At 41.2% G+C, this 19,663-nt stretch overlaps 1 protein-coding gene across 4 annotated transcripts in view; it reads left to right on the forward strand.

Moving 5' to 3' along the window:
• CRYBG3 (crystallin beta-gamma domain containing 3) overlaps positions 1-19,663 on the forward strand; it is a 133,404-nt gene that overhangs the window by 42,016 nt on the left and 71,725 nt on the right. For all 4 annotated transcript variants that reach the window (XM_089330687.1, XM_089330688.1, XM_051859382.3 and 1 more), the window contains 2 exons: positions 3,046-3,476; positions 12,623-18,743. In XM_089330687.1, the coding sequence (XP_089186813.1) occupies positions 12,810-18,743 (5,934 nt within the window). In that variant the 5' untranslated portion in view covers positions 3,046-3,476; positions 12,623-12,809. The remainder of the gene's footprint in view (positions 1-3,045; positions 3,477-12,622; positions 18,744-19,663) is intronic.

Here is a 19,663-nt window from a genome sequence, read left to right on the forward strand (position 1 = left end):
TGAAAGTCAGAGTTACAGAGAGGAGAGGCAGAGAAAGAGAGAGGTCTTCCATCCGCTCGTTCACTCCCCAATTGGCTGCAACGGCCGGAGCTGCGCCGATCTGAAGCCAGGAGCCAGGAGCTTCTTCCAGGTCTCCCACAGGGGTGCAGGGACCCAAGGAGTTGGGCCGTCCTCCACTGCTTTCCCAGGCCATAGAGGAGAACTGGACCAGAAGTAGAGCAGCCGGGTCTCGAACCAGCGCCCACATGGTGTGCTTCAGGCCAGGCTGTTAACCAAATACAGCTACTTTTAAGATGAGTATTTTGCTGGACTGCAAACTCCTGGGAGGCTGGGACCAAGTTTTATTCTGCAGTGCACCTAATGATTCCCCAGATTTCCCTGTATGGGATATATAGCAAAGAGGAGTAAATGGAAGGATAAGCTTGGGTGAGGGAACTGCTTTATAACTTATTTAGTGTGAAGGGAGAAATTAAAAATTCCTAGATGCACATGTTTCATCAGTAGCATGCATATGCTGTGTGCAGAAAACCACATCTTTGAGAACTTTGGAATTGCTCTGTTGTTAGTGTTTGCTTGAATCCTGAGTGCTTTCATTCTGTTCACTCACTGGAACTATGGCAGACAGGCCTGTTGGCTGGTAGATGGGGACCCCACCTAAGGAGGGCCTGTGGCAGGCTGAACTTCGTTTTGGAGTAAGCTGAGGACCAGGAACAGCTGCTTTAGATCAAACTTAAAATGTTAACTCTGAAAATGGAATTTATTGTAGGTGTTTACTTTAAATGGCCATGTTCTTTTCTACAGGTTTTTGTTTCTAAATTTAGAAACGTTTTTATTGCTAAGGGTATGTTCTTGTTAATTACCGATTGAAACTTTTTAAAAGATTTATGAGGGAAAAGTTAAGTAACTGAGACACTTAAGGAAACAACAAAAAATGCTCTTTTGTGAATTTACAATATAGAGATTTTAGAATAGTGAAAAAACTGAAAGTTAAGAGTAAGGAGAAACATGATTTTTTTTAATGATATGTAACTAAAAAGTTTAAATGTGACAACTTCTTTTAGGTTACAAAACATACCGCCTATGTGGAAAGAATCTGTTACGTTTTGAAAGGAAATGTCAAATAAAAATCAGAATTTACTGAAATCAATAGTATTTTTGACAGAAATGACTTGTCTTAGTTTAATAATGTCAAAAACTGCAATCTCCTTCTTAATTTTCCTTTTTTAGATCATTACCCCAAGCTTATAAAACTCTTTTGTAAATATCTAAAGCATTTTGCTAATATTTTTGATATTCTAATGAGCAGTCTGTATAGTTCACTTGGATGAAGTGGCTAAGCAGGATGATACTAGTTACAGGTAATATTGTTTTATTCATGTCACAATGTTCCTTTTGACCTAGGGAGAAATATCGTAGCTGGAAATTACAACAAATTAAGTAGAATACTTAAAAGGATATACATAATATATATGTGTGTGTGTATCTTTCATATACATAGCATTAAGAAACTTTCTAGCATATAATCTGTTGATAGACTGTTAATGCTGCTGCTGTGAGGAGTGGTCTCTTCCAAGGAGCCAAATGTTGGCTGGCTGCGGTGCAGCCAAGAGGGATCATATTCCAATAGAAACCCGTAAAAGATGAGGCTTGTGGGGACTCTAGAAGGCCAGTGTGATTCTTACTGTACTTACAAGTTATAGGAAGGCGTAGAAAAATGCACAATGTTTACTCAAAAATACCCTCTGACACCTAAGGAACTTAAAATACTGATGACTCGAAATTGGTTTACTGAGCTCATAGGTCCTACATGCTTCTCAGTCATTCATATGCTAAATTGTATTAGTGGTAGTGGAATGCTCCTTTAACTTGTTTTGAACTTGGAGGAAAACATGGAATAAGGTGAACAAACGACATGGTAATTAATGGCACTCTTGCTTCCTGAAGATCCGTGTCTTATGAAACTTTGTGCTGTGAACCTACAATGCCCTGCGGTGATTTTCCCTTGGTTTCTGATCTTTTCCTGACTCACTCGAGCTTTTATTTTATAAGGATTAGTGAGCATGACAGGTGACAGATACTGTTAAACATGCATTCCATTCACAAGTATGTGAGTGAGCATGTTTGGAAGGCAAAATGGGTTGGCCCGTAAGCCGGAAGCTTTTTGAAATCCAGGAGAGTGTGAGGTAGAATGCCAACCTGCTCTTTGCTGCAGCTCAATTTTTTCCTTTCACGAAGGGCACGTGAATGTGAGTTTGTTTTACAAGCAACTTAATTATGCGTGGGTAAAATGCACCTGCACACCGGAACAGTTGACTGTCTGCAGGAATGTTCAGCTCTGTTAACGATTTGCTTGAATGCATTGTCAGGATTTGATGTTTCACCAGCAAGGGGTAACAGTGGGCTCTTTCTCTGAATTGAAGCACTTGTTACTATCTTGTCGTCTTGAGGAACAGTTTTGCATTATATGACAGGGTCAGGGGTTAGCACACTGCTGAAATGATAAGGTCTACTTAGGTGCTAGTTATGTAAGGTACCAAGGGTGTTCTCCATTAGCTCTGTTATAACAAAGGGCAACTGAAAGACACATAAGATTTGCCAAGATATGTCCCTTATCTCTGTGTACTGACCTCCCACTCTTCATTTTTGTACCTGAATATCTAGTCATAGGAATCTCCCTGAAAAGCTGGTGCCTCACTAAATACACACACATGCAGGAATCACACTGGTACTTTTGAGGGTCCCTTCAGAAGGTGCGCTTCTTGTGGGAAGCATCCCTCTGGCTGTATCTTCTGTCCTCACCTCCATCACCTCTGGACTGGTTACCCCTGTCTGGTGCCCACATGTGCTGCACACTTCTCTACAGCCTGTACTCCAAGCTTCGGTAAAGTCTTGCTAACGGTGCTCCCGGTAGATTATATAGAAGCTGCTCAGAGAAGCAGAAGCTGTAAGTCTGATTCTTAAATGTGTCCCGGTGTCTAGCACAGAGTGTGTCATGTCTTATTTTTCAGATGATCATTTTTGTTATTCTGTATTTTCTTTCCAAAGATTTCCCAAAGTGAGGACAAAAGGAACCATGTGGAGAAGCCAATTACTCTTTCAACACAGGAAGATTCCAAAAAGCCAAACGACCTTTCCAGTTCCACTTCAGATACCAAAGCTGGAGAAGGTGACAGACAGCCAAAAGAAAGTTTCTTTCAGTTTCTTGGTAACTTATTCAATATCTCAGGAAAATCGACTCTTAGTGAAGCCAAGCAGTCTTCCCTCAAAGATGACCATGATAAAACCGAGAAAGATTTACAGACGCCCTGTGACCAGCGTGAGGAAGGGGTCAAAAGGGAGCGGGAGAATGTCAGTGGCTCCCCCGGGTCCCAGGCACTTCCAACAGAAGAACAAGAATCCAACTCCAGTGAACTCTCAGATGCATTTTCTTTGGATACCACACATGACAGTGAACAGGAAACCAGCGATTTACCAAAGTAAGTTACAAATGTAATACCAGCGATTTACCAAAATAAGTTACAAATGTAATTGAGCCTCAAAATTGAGTTTTTCAACTAATTTGTAATCCTATTAATTGGAGAAATCAGGAAAGGTGTTCTGTAATGTCTTTACTACTAGGTTAAAAATGGTCTGATTTTGTGTATCCTATAGGTAATCTAGGGTCCTTTGGGCTATTGTGTGGGTGGTACTAATACCTTTCAGGTATTATGTTTGTCATAGTATAAACATGATTTCTTTTTTAAAGATTGATTATGTATTTGAAAGGCAGAGTAACACAGAAGAAGAGACAGAGCTGGAGACCTTCCAACTACTGGTTCATTCCCCCAAATGGCTGCAATAGGAAAGGTCAGGGCCAGGCCAAAGCCAGGAGCCATGAACCCCACCCTGGTCTCCACATGGGTGGCAGGGATCCATTCAGACTGGTGCTCTGATATGTGAAGCCAGCATTGCAGGCAGCAGCTTAGCCTGCTGTGCCACAACGCTGGCTTCCCAAAATTATTTTTAACTTAAGACTTGAATGGGAACGTTTTCTGTTGTGTGAGTTCCTTCTGTATTCAGGCAGGCATTGTATAGGGTTTGTGCATCTTTGGAGATAAAATGGTCCTAATGTACTGTTCCCATTCTGTCATCTGTTTTCTTTGTGGAATCCTGTTAAAGGGGCTAAAAAATAAATTGGGTGTATTCTTGAAAGTGACTATATGAATGCAGAGGATTTTATGTAGCTCTAAGAAGCCAAAATTTGACATGACTTTAAGGAGTGTTTCACATCGCTTCTCGGCCTTTTGGCTAAGATCAAGTGTAGGAGTGTTTCACCACCTTGTTTTATTTGATGATCAAACAGGTATCAACTTATTTTGCCCTTTACTAAAATGAGCTTGAAGGAATATTTTTCTACCCAAGAAATGTTTGTAACCACATTGAGTCCAGTAGACATCTTCAGTAATGTTAACAGTGTTCATTCACAGGTAATTAAGATGTGTTTCTGTTGATTTTAACAGAAATTAGAACCTTTACCTAACTGGCCAGTCAGCTCAGTTGGTTAAAGTGTGGTGCTAATATAACCTCTGCCTGAAATTTTATCATTTGAAAGGATCATCAGTAAAACTATGGTCATATATGGATAATAACTCACATTTTTTTGTGCGTGTGGTTTTTGAAGTATGTTCATATGTGTGTGTTGTCAGTTAATTTCTCATAAGACAGACTTATGAAGTAGTCACAGACCCATCATACAGTTGTGAGAACTGAGGTCTAGGTAGAGTTTATCATCTAACAGATGTTAGAGATGTACTGATAAAGGTACATTAATTGAAACAACTTCACAACTGATGTCGGATTTGCTACACATTTCGTTGCAGCAGAATAGACATCTAGAAATAGATCCTCATATCTTTGTGATTTTTTTAAAGATTTATTTTATTTATTTGAAAGAGTTAGAGAGGTCTTCCATCTTCTGGTTCACTCCCCAAATAGTTGCAACAGCTAGAGCTGGGCCCATCCGAAGCCAGGAGCCAGGAGCTTCTTCCAGGTCTCCCACATGGGTTCAGCGGCTCAAGGGCCTGGGCCATCTTCTGCTCCTTTCCCAGGCCATAGCAGAGAGCTGGATAAGAAATGGAGTGGCTGGGACTTGAACCAGTGCCCGTATGGGATATTGGCACTGCAAGCTGGGGATTTAACCCACTTTGCCACAGTGCTGGCCCCTATATTTGTAATTTTAACCCTTGGTTGAGGACATTATATATTCTTATGGAAAGCTGGTTCACAATTGGGAGAAAAATCTCTGCTTCTCTAATTTTTTATATTTAAATAAGATAGAGGAACAAAAGTTGAAAACTACTGTGTGCAAGTTATTAATTTATTTTGGTTAGGAACAGTTTTCTCAGCATAATAGCAATGGAAGGTACCAGAAAGAGAAGATCAATAGATTGGGTTACTCCCTTTCAAACTCTTATGTCAAAGAATACAAACGTGGTAGAGTTAAGTGGCAAACGAGAAAATCATATTGCAGAAAATATGACAGAGAATGCATTAACTGATACACAGTTTAGAAACTCACCAATAGAAATAAAAGGGGAAGTCAAACAGTGTCAACAAATTACTCAGGAGAACTATAAGTAAATAATAAGTAAGTGGAACAGAGTTTATTTTCATGGGCAATCAAAGAAATGCAAACAGAAATGAGAACTTTTTCCTCCTCCTAAGTTGATAAGAGGAAGAATCAATGCTCTGCACAAGCTGAGGTTGACAAGGCTGGCGCTCAACACCTGCTGGGAGTGGGGGTGTAGCCGGGCAGTGTGTTGTAGTAATTTAGTTGGCAAAATCTATTAAGGACCAGAGGAAGCTGGTAGATTATTTCAGATTATATAAAAGGGGTTATTGAAATGGTATTTATAGTAAGATACGATTGGAAACAAGCGTCCAGCAGCAGGAAAGAAGCTCAGCTGTGGTAGACCCATGATGCAGAGTTCGCTCAAGCAGCGCTGCTGTGCTGTTGGACGTTGGTACTGGGGCAGCGGCAGCATCTAGAGGGGCACATTATCTGATTCAGACCCACAGATCAGATCTCTGGGAGTCAGCCCAGCGACCTTCTAACACATGTCCAGGTGGCTTTTTGCATGCATTTATTTGAAATCCAGAGTTTTAAAGTAATTTGAAATGATGGGGATGTTGAGGCTGTTATGTGAGAACTGGATGAAATGGAAAGTCTGTGCTTTTTCTCTTTGGGTTGAGATTACTTTGATCAGGTTTATGTCTTTGGTACTGGACAACAGAAGATGACAGAGGACACTTTGTTTCTTCTGAGTAGTAAACCTCTTCTTTATTAATAGAATGGCTTGAGGCAGTTCTCCAAAACCACCTCAGCCAATAAGTATGATTCTTGATTTATGTGGGAAAGAAGAGATGACCGGATCCTGGGGCGAATGATACACAGGCTTCCTCTGAGCCTAGCTGCAGAAATCCCAGTTTATCAAGTTTATTTGCAGTTTTAGTAACTTCCTGTTGACATTGTCGTTTATTGAAGAATTAAAATTTAAAGGTTGAATACCATTTTCACAATAGTTCATTTTGATTGTATGATTAGGGGCTGTTCACATATGGCTTTAGATGTTATTTAAATATTATATAGAGAGAGGGCCGGCGCTGTGGCTCACTTGCTTAATCCTCCGCCTGCGGCGCCAGAATCCCATTTGGGCCCCAAGTTCTAGTCCTGGTTGCTCCTCTTCCAGTTCAGCTCTCTGCAGTGACCCCAGGAAGCAGTGGAAGATGGCCCAAGTGCTTGGGCCCCTGCACCCGCTTGGGAGACCAGGAAGAGAAACCTGGCTCCTGGCTTCGGATCGGCGCAGCGCCAGCCGTAGCAGCCATTTGGGGAGTGAACCGGCGAAAGGAAGACCTTTCTTTCTGTCTCTCTCTCACTGTCTATAACTCTACCTGTCAAAAGAAAAAGTATTATATAGAGAGAATTATTTACTAATTTGAGAGTCTAAATTTTAAGTATTAAGTATTAAGGTTTTCATTCTGTGATATGAGTGAACTAAAAGTGAGGACATACTGTTTTTTTAGATTATGAGATTATTTCAAATATAAAATGTTATGTAGATTTAAGAGCCTATACTTCTGAAATTATTAGATTTGTTTCACTTATAAAATTTCAATTTTATTTTTATGTGTTTGCTTTTGTTTTACCTGTAATATTTATACATCTTTATTGGCTGTAGTGCAGTATTTTGGTGTATGTGTATAGTATAAACTGATCAAATCAGTCACAGGCAGATTAACTGGTGGTTTTCCTTTCTCATGGAAAAATGCCCCTTTTTTCCTTTATAGGTTTTAATAATCAGGGTTTATTAAAATGGCTTAATTTAGACAAATTAATAAAATAGTATTTTATAACACTATTCATTAGTATACTGTCAAACATTTTGTGATTATCATTAATACAGTTTTAAAAATTTAAACAAATTATTTTCTATTCAAAGTGAGCTTTAAAAACTCTTCACTAATGGCGTTGTAAATGATTTCATCTTAATTAAAAATAAAAAAAAGTTTGTAATTGTTGTGCAGTTGAATTGAGTTTTAATGTCCATAAAACCTTTTAGAAAATCCATTTGGTAATATTTTGTAGATTGTTAACTCATGCTTATGGTGTAATTTATATAAAAACCATTTTTGGATTAAGAAAATTTTAAACATGTATGTTATTACAGTCCTTATGTATTTTACAGTTTCATATCTATCATAATGAGTCTCTTCTGTCAAAGCTCTTGTGATTTTTTAAAAACTTGCTGATTTTATTTGCATATAAATGTCAAAAGCCATTCCTATTATGGGAGAAGATATGCTTAACCATGTAATTTGAAAGGAAATAAATCATAACCACTGAAAAAATAGGTTATATTTTCCGACAAGTGAATGAGTTATTTTTGTTATGAGGCTAGTTATTAGTTTCAGGCTGCTATTAGAGAATTTTCTTTGAAGAATGACACACATCTTTGTTTGACCTTTGTCATACTATCAGGCTTATCAAATTTATCCACAGTGGAGTATAGCCAAATGCGCTATCTAAGGCTTCATGAACCTTACATGATGAATAGTTATGCCGTTTGCAGCAATTAATAAAAACTCTTAAGATTTTCAGTATATTTGTCTATTTGTTAACTATTTGAAATTTTTAAGAATTTTATTTTTTTCTTAAAATTGGATTACATTCTTTTGGTATATAGGATAATTTGTGGCTCCTATGACAATTACATAATACATGAAATCTATAATCCCTTTTTTCTCTTCAGTTTGTGGAAAATGTATTTTTCTTATTTTCCATCTTTTTAAGAAGTCTATTCACTTAAAAGGCAGAATAGCAGAGAGAGATCTTCCATATCCTGGTTCATTCTGCAAATGCCTGCAACAGCTACTGCTAAGCCAGGCTGTTGCCAGGAGCCAGGAACTCCATCTTGGTTTACCACTTGGGTAGCAGGACTCAAGTACTTGAGCCATCATCTGCTGCCTACCAGAATGCAAATTAGGAGGAAAATGGGTGGGAATTGGTGCTGGGGTTAGAACCCAGACACTCTGTAATGGAATACAGGCACCCAAAGTGGCAACTTAACCCATTGTTCCACCATGGCCATCCCTCTAATTTTCCAAATTCAGTTTGCTTTTAAAATTACTGTCTTGACATTTCTACTTTACTTTATATAGTGGTGAAAATTCTAAACATTGAACAGTTTTATGTTCTTAATATTATTCCATTGTGGTGACTCATTTACAACCTATGGAAGAATGAGGTAGAAATTTGACAATATTGACATGGCCAGCCTTTTAAAGAGTGTCAGGAGTGTAGCTCATCAGTACCTGAAGGCATTAATTATAATACATGAAGTTAAGCCTGCAACTTCGATTTTCAGTGCTCTAACATAATATAGTTGTTTTTTTTTTTAAAAAAAACCTTTCTTTCTCCTCCTCTCCATATTTCTGCCTTTCAAATAAATCTTTAAAAATAATATAATTGTTTAAAAACAATATATATTCATTAAAGGAATTATATTTAAATAGTTTTTTAAAGAATTTTTTATTTGAAAGAGTTACTAGAGAAGGAGAGGCAGAGAGAGAGAGAGGTCTTCCATCCGCTGGTTCACTTCCCAATTGGCCGTAATGGCCAGAGCTGTGCCGATCCAAAGGCAGGAGCCAAGAACTTCTTCCAGGTTTCCCACACGGGTTCAGGGGCGCAAGGACTTGGGCCCTCTTCTAACTGCTTTCCCAGGCCATAGAAGAGAGCTGGATCAGAAGTAGATCAGCTGGGACTCAAACTGGCGCCCATCTGGGATGCTGGCACTGCAGGAGGCTGCTTTACCTGCTATGCCACAGTGCCGGCCCCAATATTTAAATAATTTAAAAATTTATATTAATTGTTTATTTGAGAAACAGACAGGCAGACAACAGGGAACCTGCATCTGTGGGTTAATTCCTCAAAGGCCCACTGTGGCCTCAGGCAAGGTTAGCGGCTAAAGAAGCTGGAGATTCATTTCATTTTGCCAATGAGTGGAAGGGGCCTAACCCCTTGAACCATCATTGCTGTCTCCAAGGGTATGAATTACCAGGAAGAGTGACAGAAGGAAAGGTGTGTGTGTGGTTGGGGGGGGTGGGGGGTGGAATAGATCTTCCATTGCTGGTTCAATCCCCAAATGACCACAATGGCTGGGGCTAGGCCAGGCCAAAGCCAGGAGCTGGGAACTTCATCCACATCTCCCACATGGGTAGCAGAGGCCTAAGGTCTTGGATCATCTTTCCCAGGACTGGAAGCAGAGCAGCTGGGACTCAAACTAGTATGGTTACAGGCAGCGGCCTACCCCATTACGCCACAGTGCTGGCCCCAGATCAAGTTGTCCTATGCCAAAGGAAATGTTTACTTTGTTTTTGTCATGTATGCAAATTTAGTGTTGTTAATGTTACTGCTTTAAAGTTGGGGGTTAAAATATATTTTTTAAGATATTGGAATACTGACAATTGTGTTTCCTAGTTATACATGCAGATTCAATAGTAATATAATGTTTACTATATCTGTAGTAATGATACATTTAATCTGAAAACAAAAAGTAGAACACATCAGGTTTTTCTGTCTTCCATTTTTATAGTTGGGACACTAAAATCTAACGAGAATTCAGAATTTAGAACACTTAAAGGAGTATTTAGCTCAGCAGCTAAGACTCTTTTCCCACATCAGTGTGTCTGGGTTAGATTCCTGGCTCCAGCTTCTCACCAGTGCAGAGCCTAGAACGCAGCAATGATGGCTGGAATAAGTGGGCTCATGCCAACCATGAAGGAGACCGGGATTACAATCCCAGGTCCTGGCTCAAGCCCTGGCTGTTGTAGGCATTTGGGAAGCAAACCAGGGAATGGGGCTCTCTGTCTATCCCTTTGACTCCGGAGTAAACAACAATCAAAGCACTTTGCTGTTCCCTAAGAATTAAGACATTCACTTAAAATAGATGATTTAGCATTAAATATTAAACAGATTCCATTTTCCAAATAGTGGGTGGAGCAGCTAAGCATTCGTACATGATAAGGGCCAGTGTTGTGATGCTGTGAGTGAAGTCACTGCTTGTGACATTGGCATGCTATATTGGAATGCTGGTTCAAGTCCTTGCTGCTACACTTCAATCCAGCTTCCTGCTAATGCGCCTGAGAAAGCAGTAGATGATGGCTTGCATGCTTGGGCTTCTGTCACCTATGTGGAGACCCTGACGGAATTTCTGGCTCCTGGCTTTTACCTGGCCCAGCCCGGGCTATTATAGCCATTTGAGGAGTGAACCAATCAATGGAAGGTAGCACACTCTCTCTTTCTCTGCCCCCACTTCTCTCTGTTGCTCTTTCAAATAAATAAATTAATTAAATCTTTTTTTTTTTAAAAAAAGGCTAAGATAATTAAGATACAGTGTTTTTCCACAAGTTGCCACGAGCTAGTAGGGAAAATAAATAGGTGTATAGATCTTTATAATTTAATGTGGCAACTGCTATTCTGTGTGCACCTGCAGGTGAGAGACTGTGCATCTTTGTAGTAAGGGATTAAGTGTGCAGTAGAGATCATTTAAGCTGAGTCTGGAGGACATTACAATTTTACTCTCAAATTAATTTCACACTGGAATTAAAGGACAGAAGGGTGGTATGTGTGAAGTGCTTGTGGCATGGCTCGAGAACTCCCAGATGTTGGTTGTTCAGGGAAGTTGGTTGTGAGGGCTTCAGGAACTTTGCGCCAAGATTGATTGGTGTCTTAACAACAATAAATAAAATATTAAGTTAAAAAGTTCATGGAAAATGCATATTATGAAAAAACATGGATTTCAAAAACTGTACCAAAATAAACTTACACCTTGCTTTCTTTTTTCCATTGATATTTTAAAGTACCCTTGTGTGTACTGAGTGCTTACTGTGGGTTAGACTTCTTGCCATGCCTTTTTCTTTCTTTAACACCTCTCTGACTTACAGGCCAAAAGTTGATGTTCAAATTCACATCTGAGAGTAAAAGTGGACTCTCAGTATGATGCACTGAGGCAACGGGGGAATCCTAGTGATCCATCGACTTGTACCAGTATGAGATCCAGGGACAGTGTGATTCCCTAGGGTTAGATGCTCCTTTGAGCTCAGAACTTAGAGCCTAAGCCTTGAGCTTCTCAGCCCCTGTGTTCTCCATTAATCACCCACAGAGATACATAGGTAAATAGGTAAGAAGGGATAGTCTTAAGGACGTCAGACTTCCTACTGTCTTGATGTTCACATGCTGCTTGTCAGGTTTTTGTTATTTTTACATATATATATATTTTTTTTTTGACAGGCAGAGTGGACAGTGAGAGAGAGAAAGGTCTTCCTTTTTGCCATTGGTTCACCCTCCAATGGCCACCACGGCTGGCATGCTGCGGCCAGCGCACTGCGCTGATCCGAAGCCAGGAGCCAGGTGCTTTTCCTGGTCTCCCATGGGGTGCAGGGCCCTAGCACTTGGCCATCCTCCACTGCCTTCCCGGGCCACAGCAGAGAGCTGGCCTGGAAAAGGGCCACCGGGACAGAATCCAGCGCCCCGACCGGGACTAGAACCCGGTGTGCCGGCGCTGCTAGGTGGAGGAATAGCCTATTGAGCCGCGGCGCCGACCTAACATATTTTTAAAGATTTATTTACTTCAGCAGTAGAGTTGGAGGGAGGGAGACACAGGGAAGGAGACAGATCTTCCACCTGCTGGTTCACTCCCCAAATGGCCTCAACAGCTGGGGCTAGGCCAGGCTGAATCCAGAAGCCTGGAATTCCATCCAGGTCTTCACGTGGGAAGCAGGGACCCACTCACGTGGGCCATCTTCCTCTGTTTTGCCAGGTCTGTTGGCAGGGAGCTGGATCAGAAATGGAGCAGCTGGAGCTCAAACAAGTTATCATATTGAATGCCAGCATTGTAGACAGTGGTTTAACCTGTTATACCACAGTACTTGCCCCAGGGTTGTTTTTTTTTTTTTTTTTTAATAAAGATAAGTTTATTTATAGCATTCTAGGATTTTCTCCCCATAACAGTACATATTTGCTGAGATTACTGTTAGGTGTTATTAATTCGATTTCCTGATACTCCCATGCTATTTCTTTCTACAGACAAATTGATGGTAAACCAGAGAGGCCTTCAGTAACGTATGCGACCTATAGAGGCCCTAGACACATTAGGAAATTGTTAAAGCAACAGACCTTGTTGGAAACTGTGAATCCATTGGACAGAGAAAGTGCAAGCTCTGACTCTAGTTCACACACACACACTGGTCCTTGCAGTGAGGTGGAGGATGGGATGGTGCCATCACTGTCTTCAGCTGCAACAGACATTTCTACAAAAGGGTATTTGGGAGACTCTGCTTGTAGCAAAATAAGTGTCAACGCAGAAAACCATCTGGCAAACAACCTAGGACTTCAGAATACTGTTTCTTCTAAGGATGTTTTAAATAAAAATGATCCCGGGGGACCTGAGAGAAGTCAGCCATCCCCTTCTGCTATGACTGACTCCAGCTTCGCTGCTGGAGAATCTGACCCCAAGCAACACTTAAGCTGTTTACCCGTTTCTGATACTGACAGAGAAAGTGCGACACTGTTGACAGGAAGTAAGAATAGCAAAGTCACTTGCAGTCCAGCTGTTCAAAGGAAGACTACAACAGAAAAGACTGTAAAGGAAAACAGCTCTGTGATGAGTGAAGGTGCATCAGGGAGGAGAGAGGAGCCTGTTGAGCCTCCGATACCTACTGCTTCTGGTTTCTCTTGTAGCAGATCTGATGGGGGCGACACTGGCAAACAGGGAAGTTCAGATTTGCCAAGTCCTAGCAAATCAGCGAGGCGAGAAGACCTGCAGCTGCCAGAGAGTCAGTGTTCTGACAAGCAAGCCGTAGACAGCTCATCAGAGCCGGCTGCCAGTCACACCGGCACCATTGCTCCTCAGAGACATGCTGTGGCAGACACAGAGCTTGTCGATGGGGGAGAGAGGCTACCTTCCCAAGACTCACGGAACCATTTGACTGTTACACAAACCAGGCAAGAAATGGAAAGTGCTTCCACTGGTGAACCCACAACTCCAAGTCACGTAAAAGCCCCAGAAGCTGAAATTAAGTCATTGCCTGAGGATCCTGCCCTGTTGTTTCCAACAGAAGCCAAAAAGCCTGACACTGGGCCGCAGGATAGAACTACTCACATGCGAATAAACCAAAAGGATCCTGCGCCTGTAAAACACATCAGCGAATCAGCAGTGGTAGCATACTTTGAAAATGAAGTAACACCTGAAGTGGATTTAGAACTTAATAAAAATCACATTTCAGAATCTCCTCTTGGCTCTGAGAGTCCTCAACAAACAAAAGTATCACCTGATGCTAAAACATCTGTTATCCTCGACTGTGAAAAAGTAAATGTCAGCACTTCACCCCCTACCTTTGTTTCTGAAGCTGATGTGCTGAACGCGTTGGCTGTTCCTGCTTTAAAGAATGAGAACTCTGTGCACACTGAAACTGGAGGTGTCGATGTTGTTGGTATTTCCTGTCGGCCCAGTAAGCGTCAGGAAGAAAATGTGGCAAATCGTGTGGAGGTTGCAGACAGGAAAAGTTCTGTTCACCTTGACCGTGCGCCTGCAGTTCTGGAATCCAAGGAAGTTCATGATAGTGAAACAAGCAAGCTTCCTCTGGGTCTCGAAGCCAGTGACACTCGCTTATTTAAGGAGAATTCATTGAGCCCCGAGTCTCGGAGCCTCTCTGAGGACCCCATTTCCTTTTCATCTAAAGGCCCTGAGAAAGCAGAACCAATGCCTTCAAACACTAAAGCAAGTAAAAGCATAATAGAGACCTCTAATTCCTTGGAAACCAAAAATGGTAATATTTCCGTAGTTTTATCGACAGCTGAAGGTCATGAACAGAACGCTGTTCCTCTTGAGTCACATTCTGGAAGATGGAAAACTGTAGCCTTGTCTGAGATACCTGTTTCCCAAGTAGAGCCCGGAGACGTTTCTCAGGATCAACTTTCTTCTTTTCCATTTGAAGCTACAGATTGGCCAGCAAAGCCTATCTTATCAGAATTAACTGCTCCAGAGGTTGAAGAGGGCAAAAATCTTCAATCAGTGGGTCCTAAGATTAAAGAGAAATGCTCAGATGCTGTCCCTAATGGTCAAGCTGAGGATTCTCCTTCTGCTTCCAAATGTCAAAGTGTACAAGACACAGAGCAAGACTCCTTGGCTTATCCTCCTGTACGACAGGAGCAAGTCACTGGGCCAATGGCACAGAATCATGAAGCAGACACTTGTGCGAGTCATCATTCTTCGGGTATCTGTGGGAATAAAACGACTTCTGGTCCCTCAGAAATAGCAGAACTCAGCTCAAATAATGTTTCCCCCAAATTCCAAGAAACTGATAGCACAAAAGTAAATTTGCCTTTTCTAGGTTCTGATGTCAGTTTGGAAAAAAACATTTTTGCATGTGGAGATTCAAGTCTTCCCAATGCACCTTCTGTCCTGAGGTCAGAAAAGAAAGAGAACACTCATTTTCTAACTGGAGCTATCCACAGCGTGTCGTCTTCCTCTGGTCACCCTGGTGGAGTTAGTGAGGTTACAAGGTCACATAATCTTCAGGATCATTTTGATTCTGGGAAAGTTACCAGAGACCTCACATGTGAAAGTGCTCCCTTAACTGACCTGCCGTACCCTAACAGCGCCTATCTGGAATTTGAAACACCTGTCCCAACAGAGGCAGTAGGGACTCCATTTCAGGAACATTTGGGGGTTTGTACTGGGAGAGTAGCTCTTGATTGCTCAACTACGGCCCAGTTGGAAGGTCCCGTGGACGCAGAGCCTGGAGCAGTTGCTGGGGCTCCAGCGTCAGTTAACAGCTCAAGCCAGCAGTGTTCTGAAGCCTCTGCTGAGCACATAGAAGCAAGGAGAAGAGCACATGACCGACTTCTGGGCCTCAAGAGTGGTTTCCTCAAAAAGGCTGATACACTGATTGGTGAGATTTTTAGTTCTGTCAGGGAGGAGCTAAAATCCAGATCCTGCCAAGAGCATATAGCCATACAGGACATAATGAGTACAGGCACGCTGAGAGAAGACATCCCTGAGAAAAACCCCTCAGCAGGGGTGCATCCGACAGAGTGTGTGGAAGAACAGGACGTGGAAATCATGTCGGAAGTCAAGGAAGAAGAGGCAGTCTGTGTCTCACCTACAGCTGGTGAGGGGAGTCTCCTTCTTGGTTCAGATAGAATGGATGTGTCTTGTTTGTTAGAAGATAAAGCTAGGGAATTAGTCAATGAGGTTATTTGTTCAGTCCACAAAAATTTGACAAATGATGCTTTTGAGGATGCTGAGTCTACCTGGGGTTCTGAACTTCAGGCTGATGCTTCAAAAATTCTGAACAGTGGAAGTGTTAAGCCACATGATACAATTAGGGAGTCCTCAGTATCAGGACAGGCAGTAAATCAAAGCACACATGAAATTAGTGAAAATAAATTATTAAGTAGATTCTTTTCTGTGAGTAATTTAGTTAGTGGCACAGAGTCAATTAAAGGAAGAGAAATTGTTCCCTACCAAGAATCTCCGTTTTCTGGAAATGGAGCTGGACAGTCTGACAGTATAAATTTGCAGAGATCGGTTACGGTTTTACCACCTGAGGACACGCCTCATAAAAGGTTAGGTGATAGGGAAGAAACAGATTTGCTGCTCAATGAGGACTGTAAGACAGCAGAAATAGAGTGTGGGGATGATCATAAAACTGGGACAGAAGATAGAAGAACTCTTGTATTAAATTTCGAGTGGTCCCCATTGCTAAATGATGACATCCACACACCTGGTACCTCAAAAGGCAGTTTATCTGATAGTCTTGTGTGTGTATCTGAAAAAACCTTGCCAGGACATAGTAAAGGCACACCCCTTATAATGTCAGAAATAGGGAAAGTACACAAAAAGGATAATGAAGTCAGTATAGGAAATCTCAAGCTTGTACCTTCCATGTTAGAAATAGGAAAAACTAACAAAAAAGATGCCAAATTGGATATTATGAAATATGGGGCCGTTCCTCCTATGTTAGAAATGGGAAGAGAATGTAAAACAGACACTGACTTGACAGTCACAAAAATTGAACCCAGAGGTGGTGGTTTTAAAATGGGAGAGGTATACCAGATGGATGCTGAAAGGTATATTGACAAAACAGAGGGAGTACCTGTCTCCTTAGGAATGGAAAAAGCCTGTAGGATGGGGGATCCTGAAGGGGATATTGGCAAAACAGAGGCGATGCATGTTCTGTCAGAAGTGAAAAATGTCCACCAAAAGGATGCTGAAGGGGACATTGCAAAGGCTGAGGTGACACCTGTTACACTAGAAATGGAAAGCATTTGCCAGAAGCGTGCTGAAGGAGACATAGGCAAGACTGGGGTGACGTCTGTTATGCTAGAAGTGGAAAACAACTGCCAAAAAGACATTGTAGGGACTACCGAGAAGGCCGAAGTGGCACCTGTTGCGTTAGAAATGGGAGGCATTTGCCAAAAGGATGAGGAAGGGGAATTGGCAAGGACTGAAGTAAGAGCTGTTGGATCGGAAATGGAAAGTATCCATGCAAAGGATGTGGAAAGAAGTAGTGATAAAACTGAGACGAGACCCATCATGTTAGAAGTCGTGAATATTTACCACAAAGACGCCGAAGGGATGACTGGAAAGACGGAGCAACCTGTTTTGGAAATGGAAACCGTTTACCAAAAGGAAGCTGAAGAGAAGAGTAGGAATGTTGAAACGGTACCTTTTGTGTTAGAAGTGAGAGAGGCACACAAGGAGGCAACACCTGCTGGCCTAGAAATGGAAACGGCATGCAGAAGGGGTGCTGAGGAGACTCCTAGAACAGGTACATCTGTGCCCTCCATGATGCAGATGGAAAGACTGTCCCCAGAAGATTCTGGTGGAAACACTGGGGAACATGAAGTGTTTTCCACAGTTGTAGATACTGAGAAAACATTTGGAACAGGGCTGGAATTGACAGTTCCACAAATGGAAGCCATGCCGCCTATATTTGAAATTGAAAAAAAAAACCAAATATATGCTGAAGAGAGTGTTGGAGAAGTGGAAGAAGAGCCCGTTGAAGTAAAGGAAGGTTTCATAGTACATGACAACAGAGTTGCTTCACATTTCAGGGGCTATGAATCACCTACCCTCAGTAGGGATTATGAGGGCTATCCTGCCTTAGCTGTGCCAGGTTTTCAACCTGAAGATAACATAGTGAGGCTAGACCAAAGAATGTCTGTTACTGTAATATATGACAACAGGAGAGATCTGGATTACAGCGATGGCAAAGAAGAATCGAATTTAGCCTTTGTTTCTCAGGATGAGCAAGAAAATTCTTCCTTTACTATATTATATGATGAGCCCCTTCAGGACGAAGACAGGTACGCTTGTGCAGAAGTAAGAACACAGTCTGTCTTGTTTCCTGATGTGTCACCTGACAGTGTACCCATGTTGGCATGCGAAAGGTCCGAGAGCAGAACTGACCTTGTCCATCATTTTGAGAAAGATACTAAATCGAGTGAGACATTTGATAGTGATAGTTCAGAAGTGTTCTTAGCAGTGGAGGCCAAAAGATACAAAATTTACCCTTTAGCTTTGTCACCCATTTACGAGGATGACAGCTCCCAGGAGGAAATCTTGTCTAGTGAGGTCTCACCTGGTCACCATGGCTCCACAAAATCAAGAGAGAGTGCAAACCAGTCCTCGTCTGTATTATCACTTCTCCAGTCAGTGTCAGAGCGCTTGAAGATGAATTTTGATGAAGATGACCGACAGCCAGTGGAGGAAGAGGAGGAGGGTGGGATGGAGGAGGAGGAGGAGGAGGAGGAGGAGGAGGAAACATTGCATTCAGGAAGTCTGAGAGCTCAAAGGAGGGAGCACATTACCTTGGAGTTACCAGATCCTTCCATCACATTCTACCCTGATGATGACCAGGAAAGCACCACAATTTCTAAGAATTCATATGTGTTGTCGAATGAACCTACTACCTCCAATCTGCAAATTGGTTTGTGGCCAGAAAAGACTTCATTTCTACAAAAATCTGACCTTACTTCTAAGCTACACTCTTCTTTAAAGAGTGCTTATCATCAGTATTTGCAGGCTTCCAGAACTCACTCTGCAGAAAAAGGAGCCAGATTTGGTGGGATATTTCAGGAACCAGTGTCAAAATATTTCTGTGTTCAAGACCCCTCAGGCAGATTGAACCCATACATTGAGGTAAGTTATTTTGATTTTTAACTAAGTAAAGCTTTGGGTTATGAAATTATCTAAAAGCTTATTAAGAAATCAGTTATTTTTAAATTGTGTCAAATTTTGTTTTTAAAAAATAACCAAGATTTATTCTTTGGAGTATATCATAATTCCAATATTTTTAGTTGGACTATTAAATTGAGAAAACAAAATTGCTTAGAATTTAAAAGATATAAAAGAGAAGCAAGTTACTTTACAGTTCGTTGACAATGTATTTTCTAATTAAATTAACAGCATTCTGAATTTCTCAAGGTGCTGTCTGTGGAGAAATTATCACTTTGCATTAGTTTATGTGTCTCAAGAAAATATTTGTTGGGTATAATTTAGAAGGATTTGTTTGAAAGCTTCTTGCTGTAGTTATTTATGTTGTTATTCATACAGAGCAGGGCAGTAAAAAGCCTAAGAGCTGAAAAACACTGAAAACATATTTTGAAATTCAATTACATTTTTCTTTGACTTAGAAATATTTCAGTGTCTAATGTGGGATATTCTTTGAACATGGGACACTTGCCTTTCTGAAATTCCCCAACTCAGGGAATTTTCTTGACCTTGAATGGCCCAAGTAGCAAATAGTAATATTTGAATACTAACCAGTGCCTTGCAAGAAATGATGGGATTTTACAAAGTGTTTTTTTCATGGTTCCCCGTTACCTACTAAATCAAGCTGAACCTCTTCACTGTGTATTTTAAAGTTCCTAAATTCTGTTTTGTCCAGCTTTGTCTCTCCAAAGCTCTGGATAAACACCCCATTTTCTACCACTGCTCTTTTTCTCGAAATTATTATTTTCCAGTAATTCTTTTTTCTGCAATCCCCACCCCAACCTCCCACATTTTTTTCACTTATTGATGGGTACCAAATCAGAATTAGATAGGTGGAATAAGTTTCT

The sequence above is a fragment of the Oryctolagus cuniculus genome, chromosome 4 (assembly GCF_051225735.1).
Source record: "Oryctolagus cuniculus isolate XC-2025 breed Fujian yellow rabbit chromosome 4, ASM5122573v1, whole genome shotgun sequence".
Lineage (NCBI taxonomy): Eukaryota > Metazoa > Chordata > Mammalia > Lagomorpha > Leporidae > Oryctolagus > Oryctolagus cuniculus.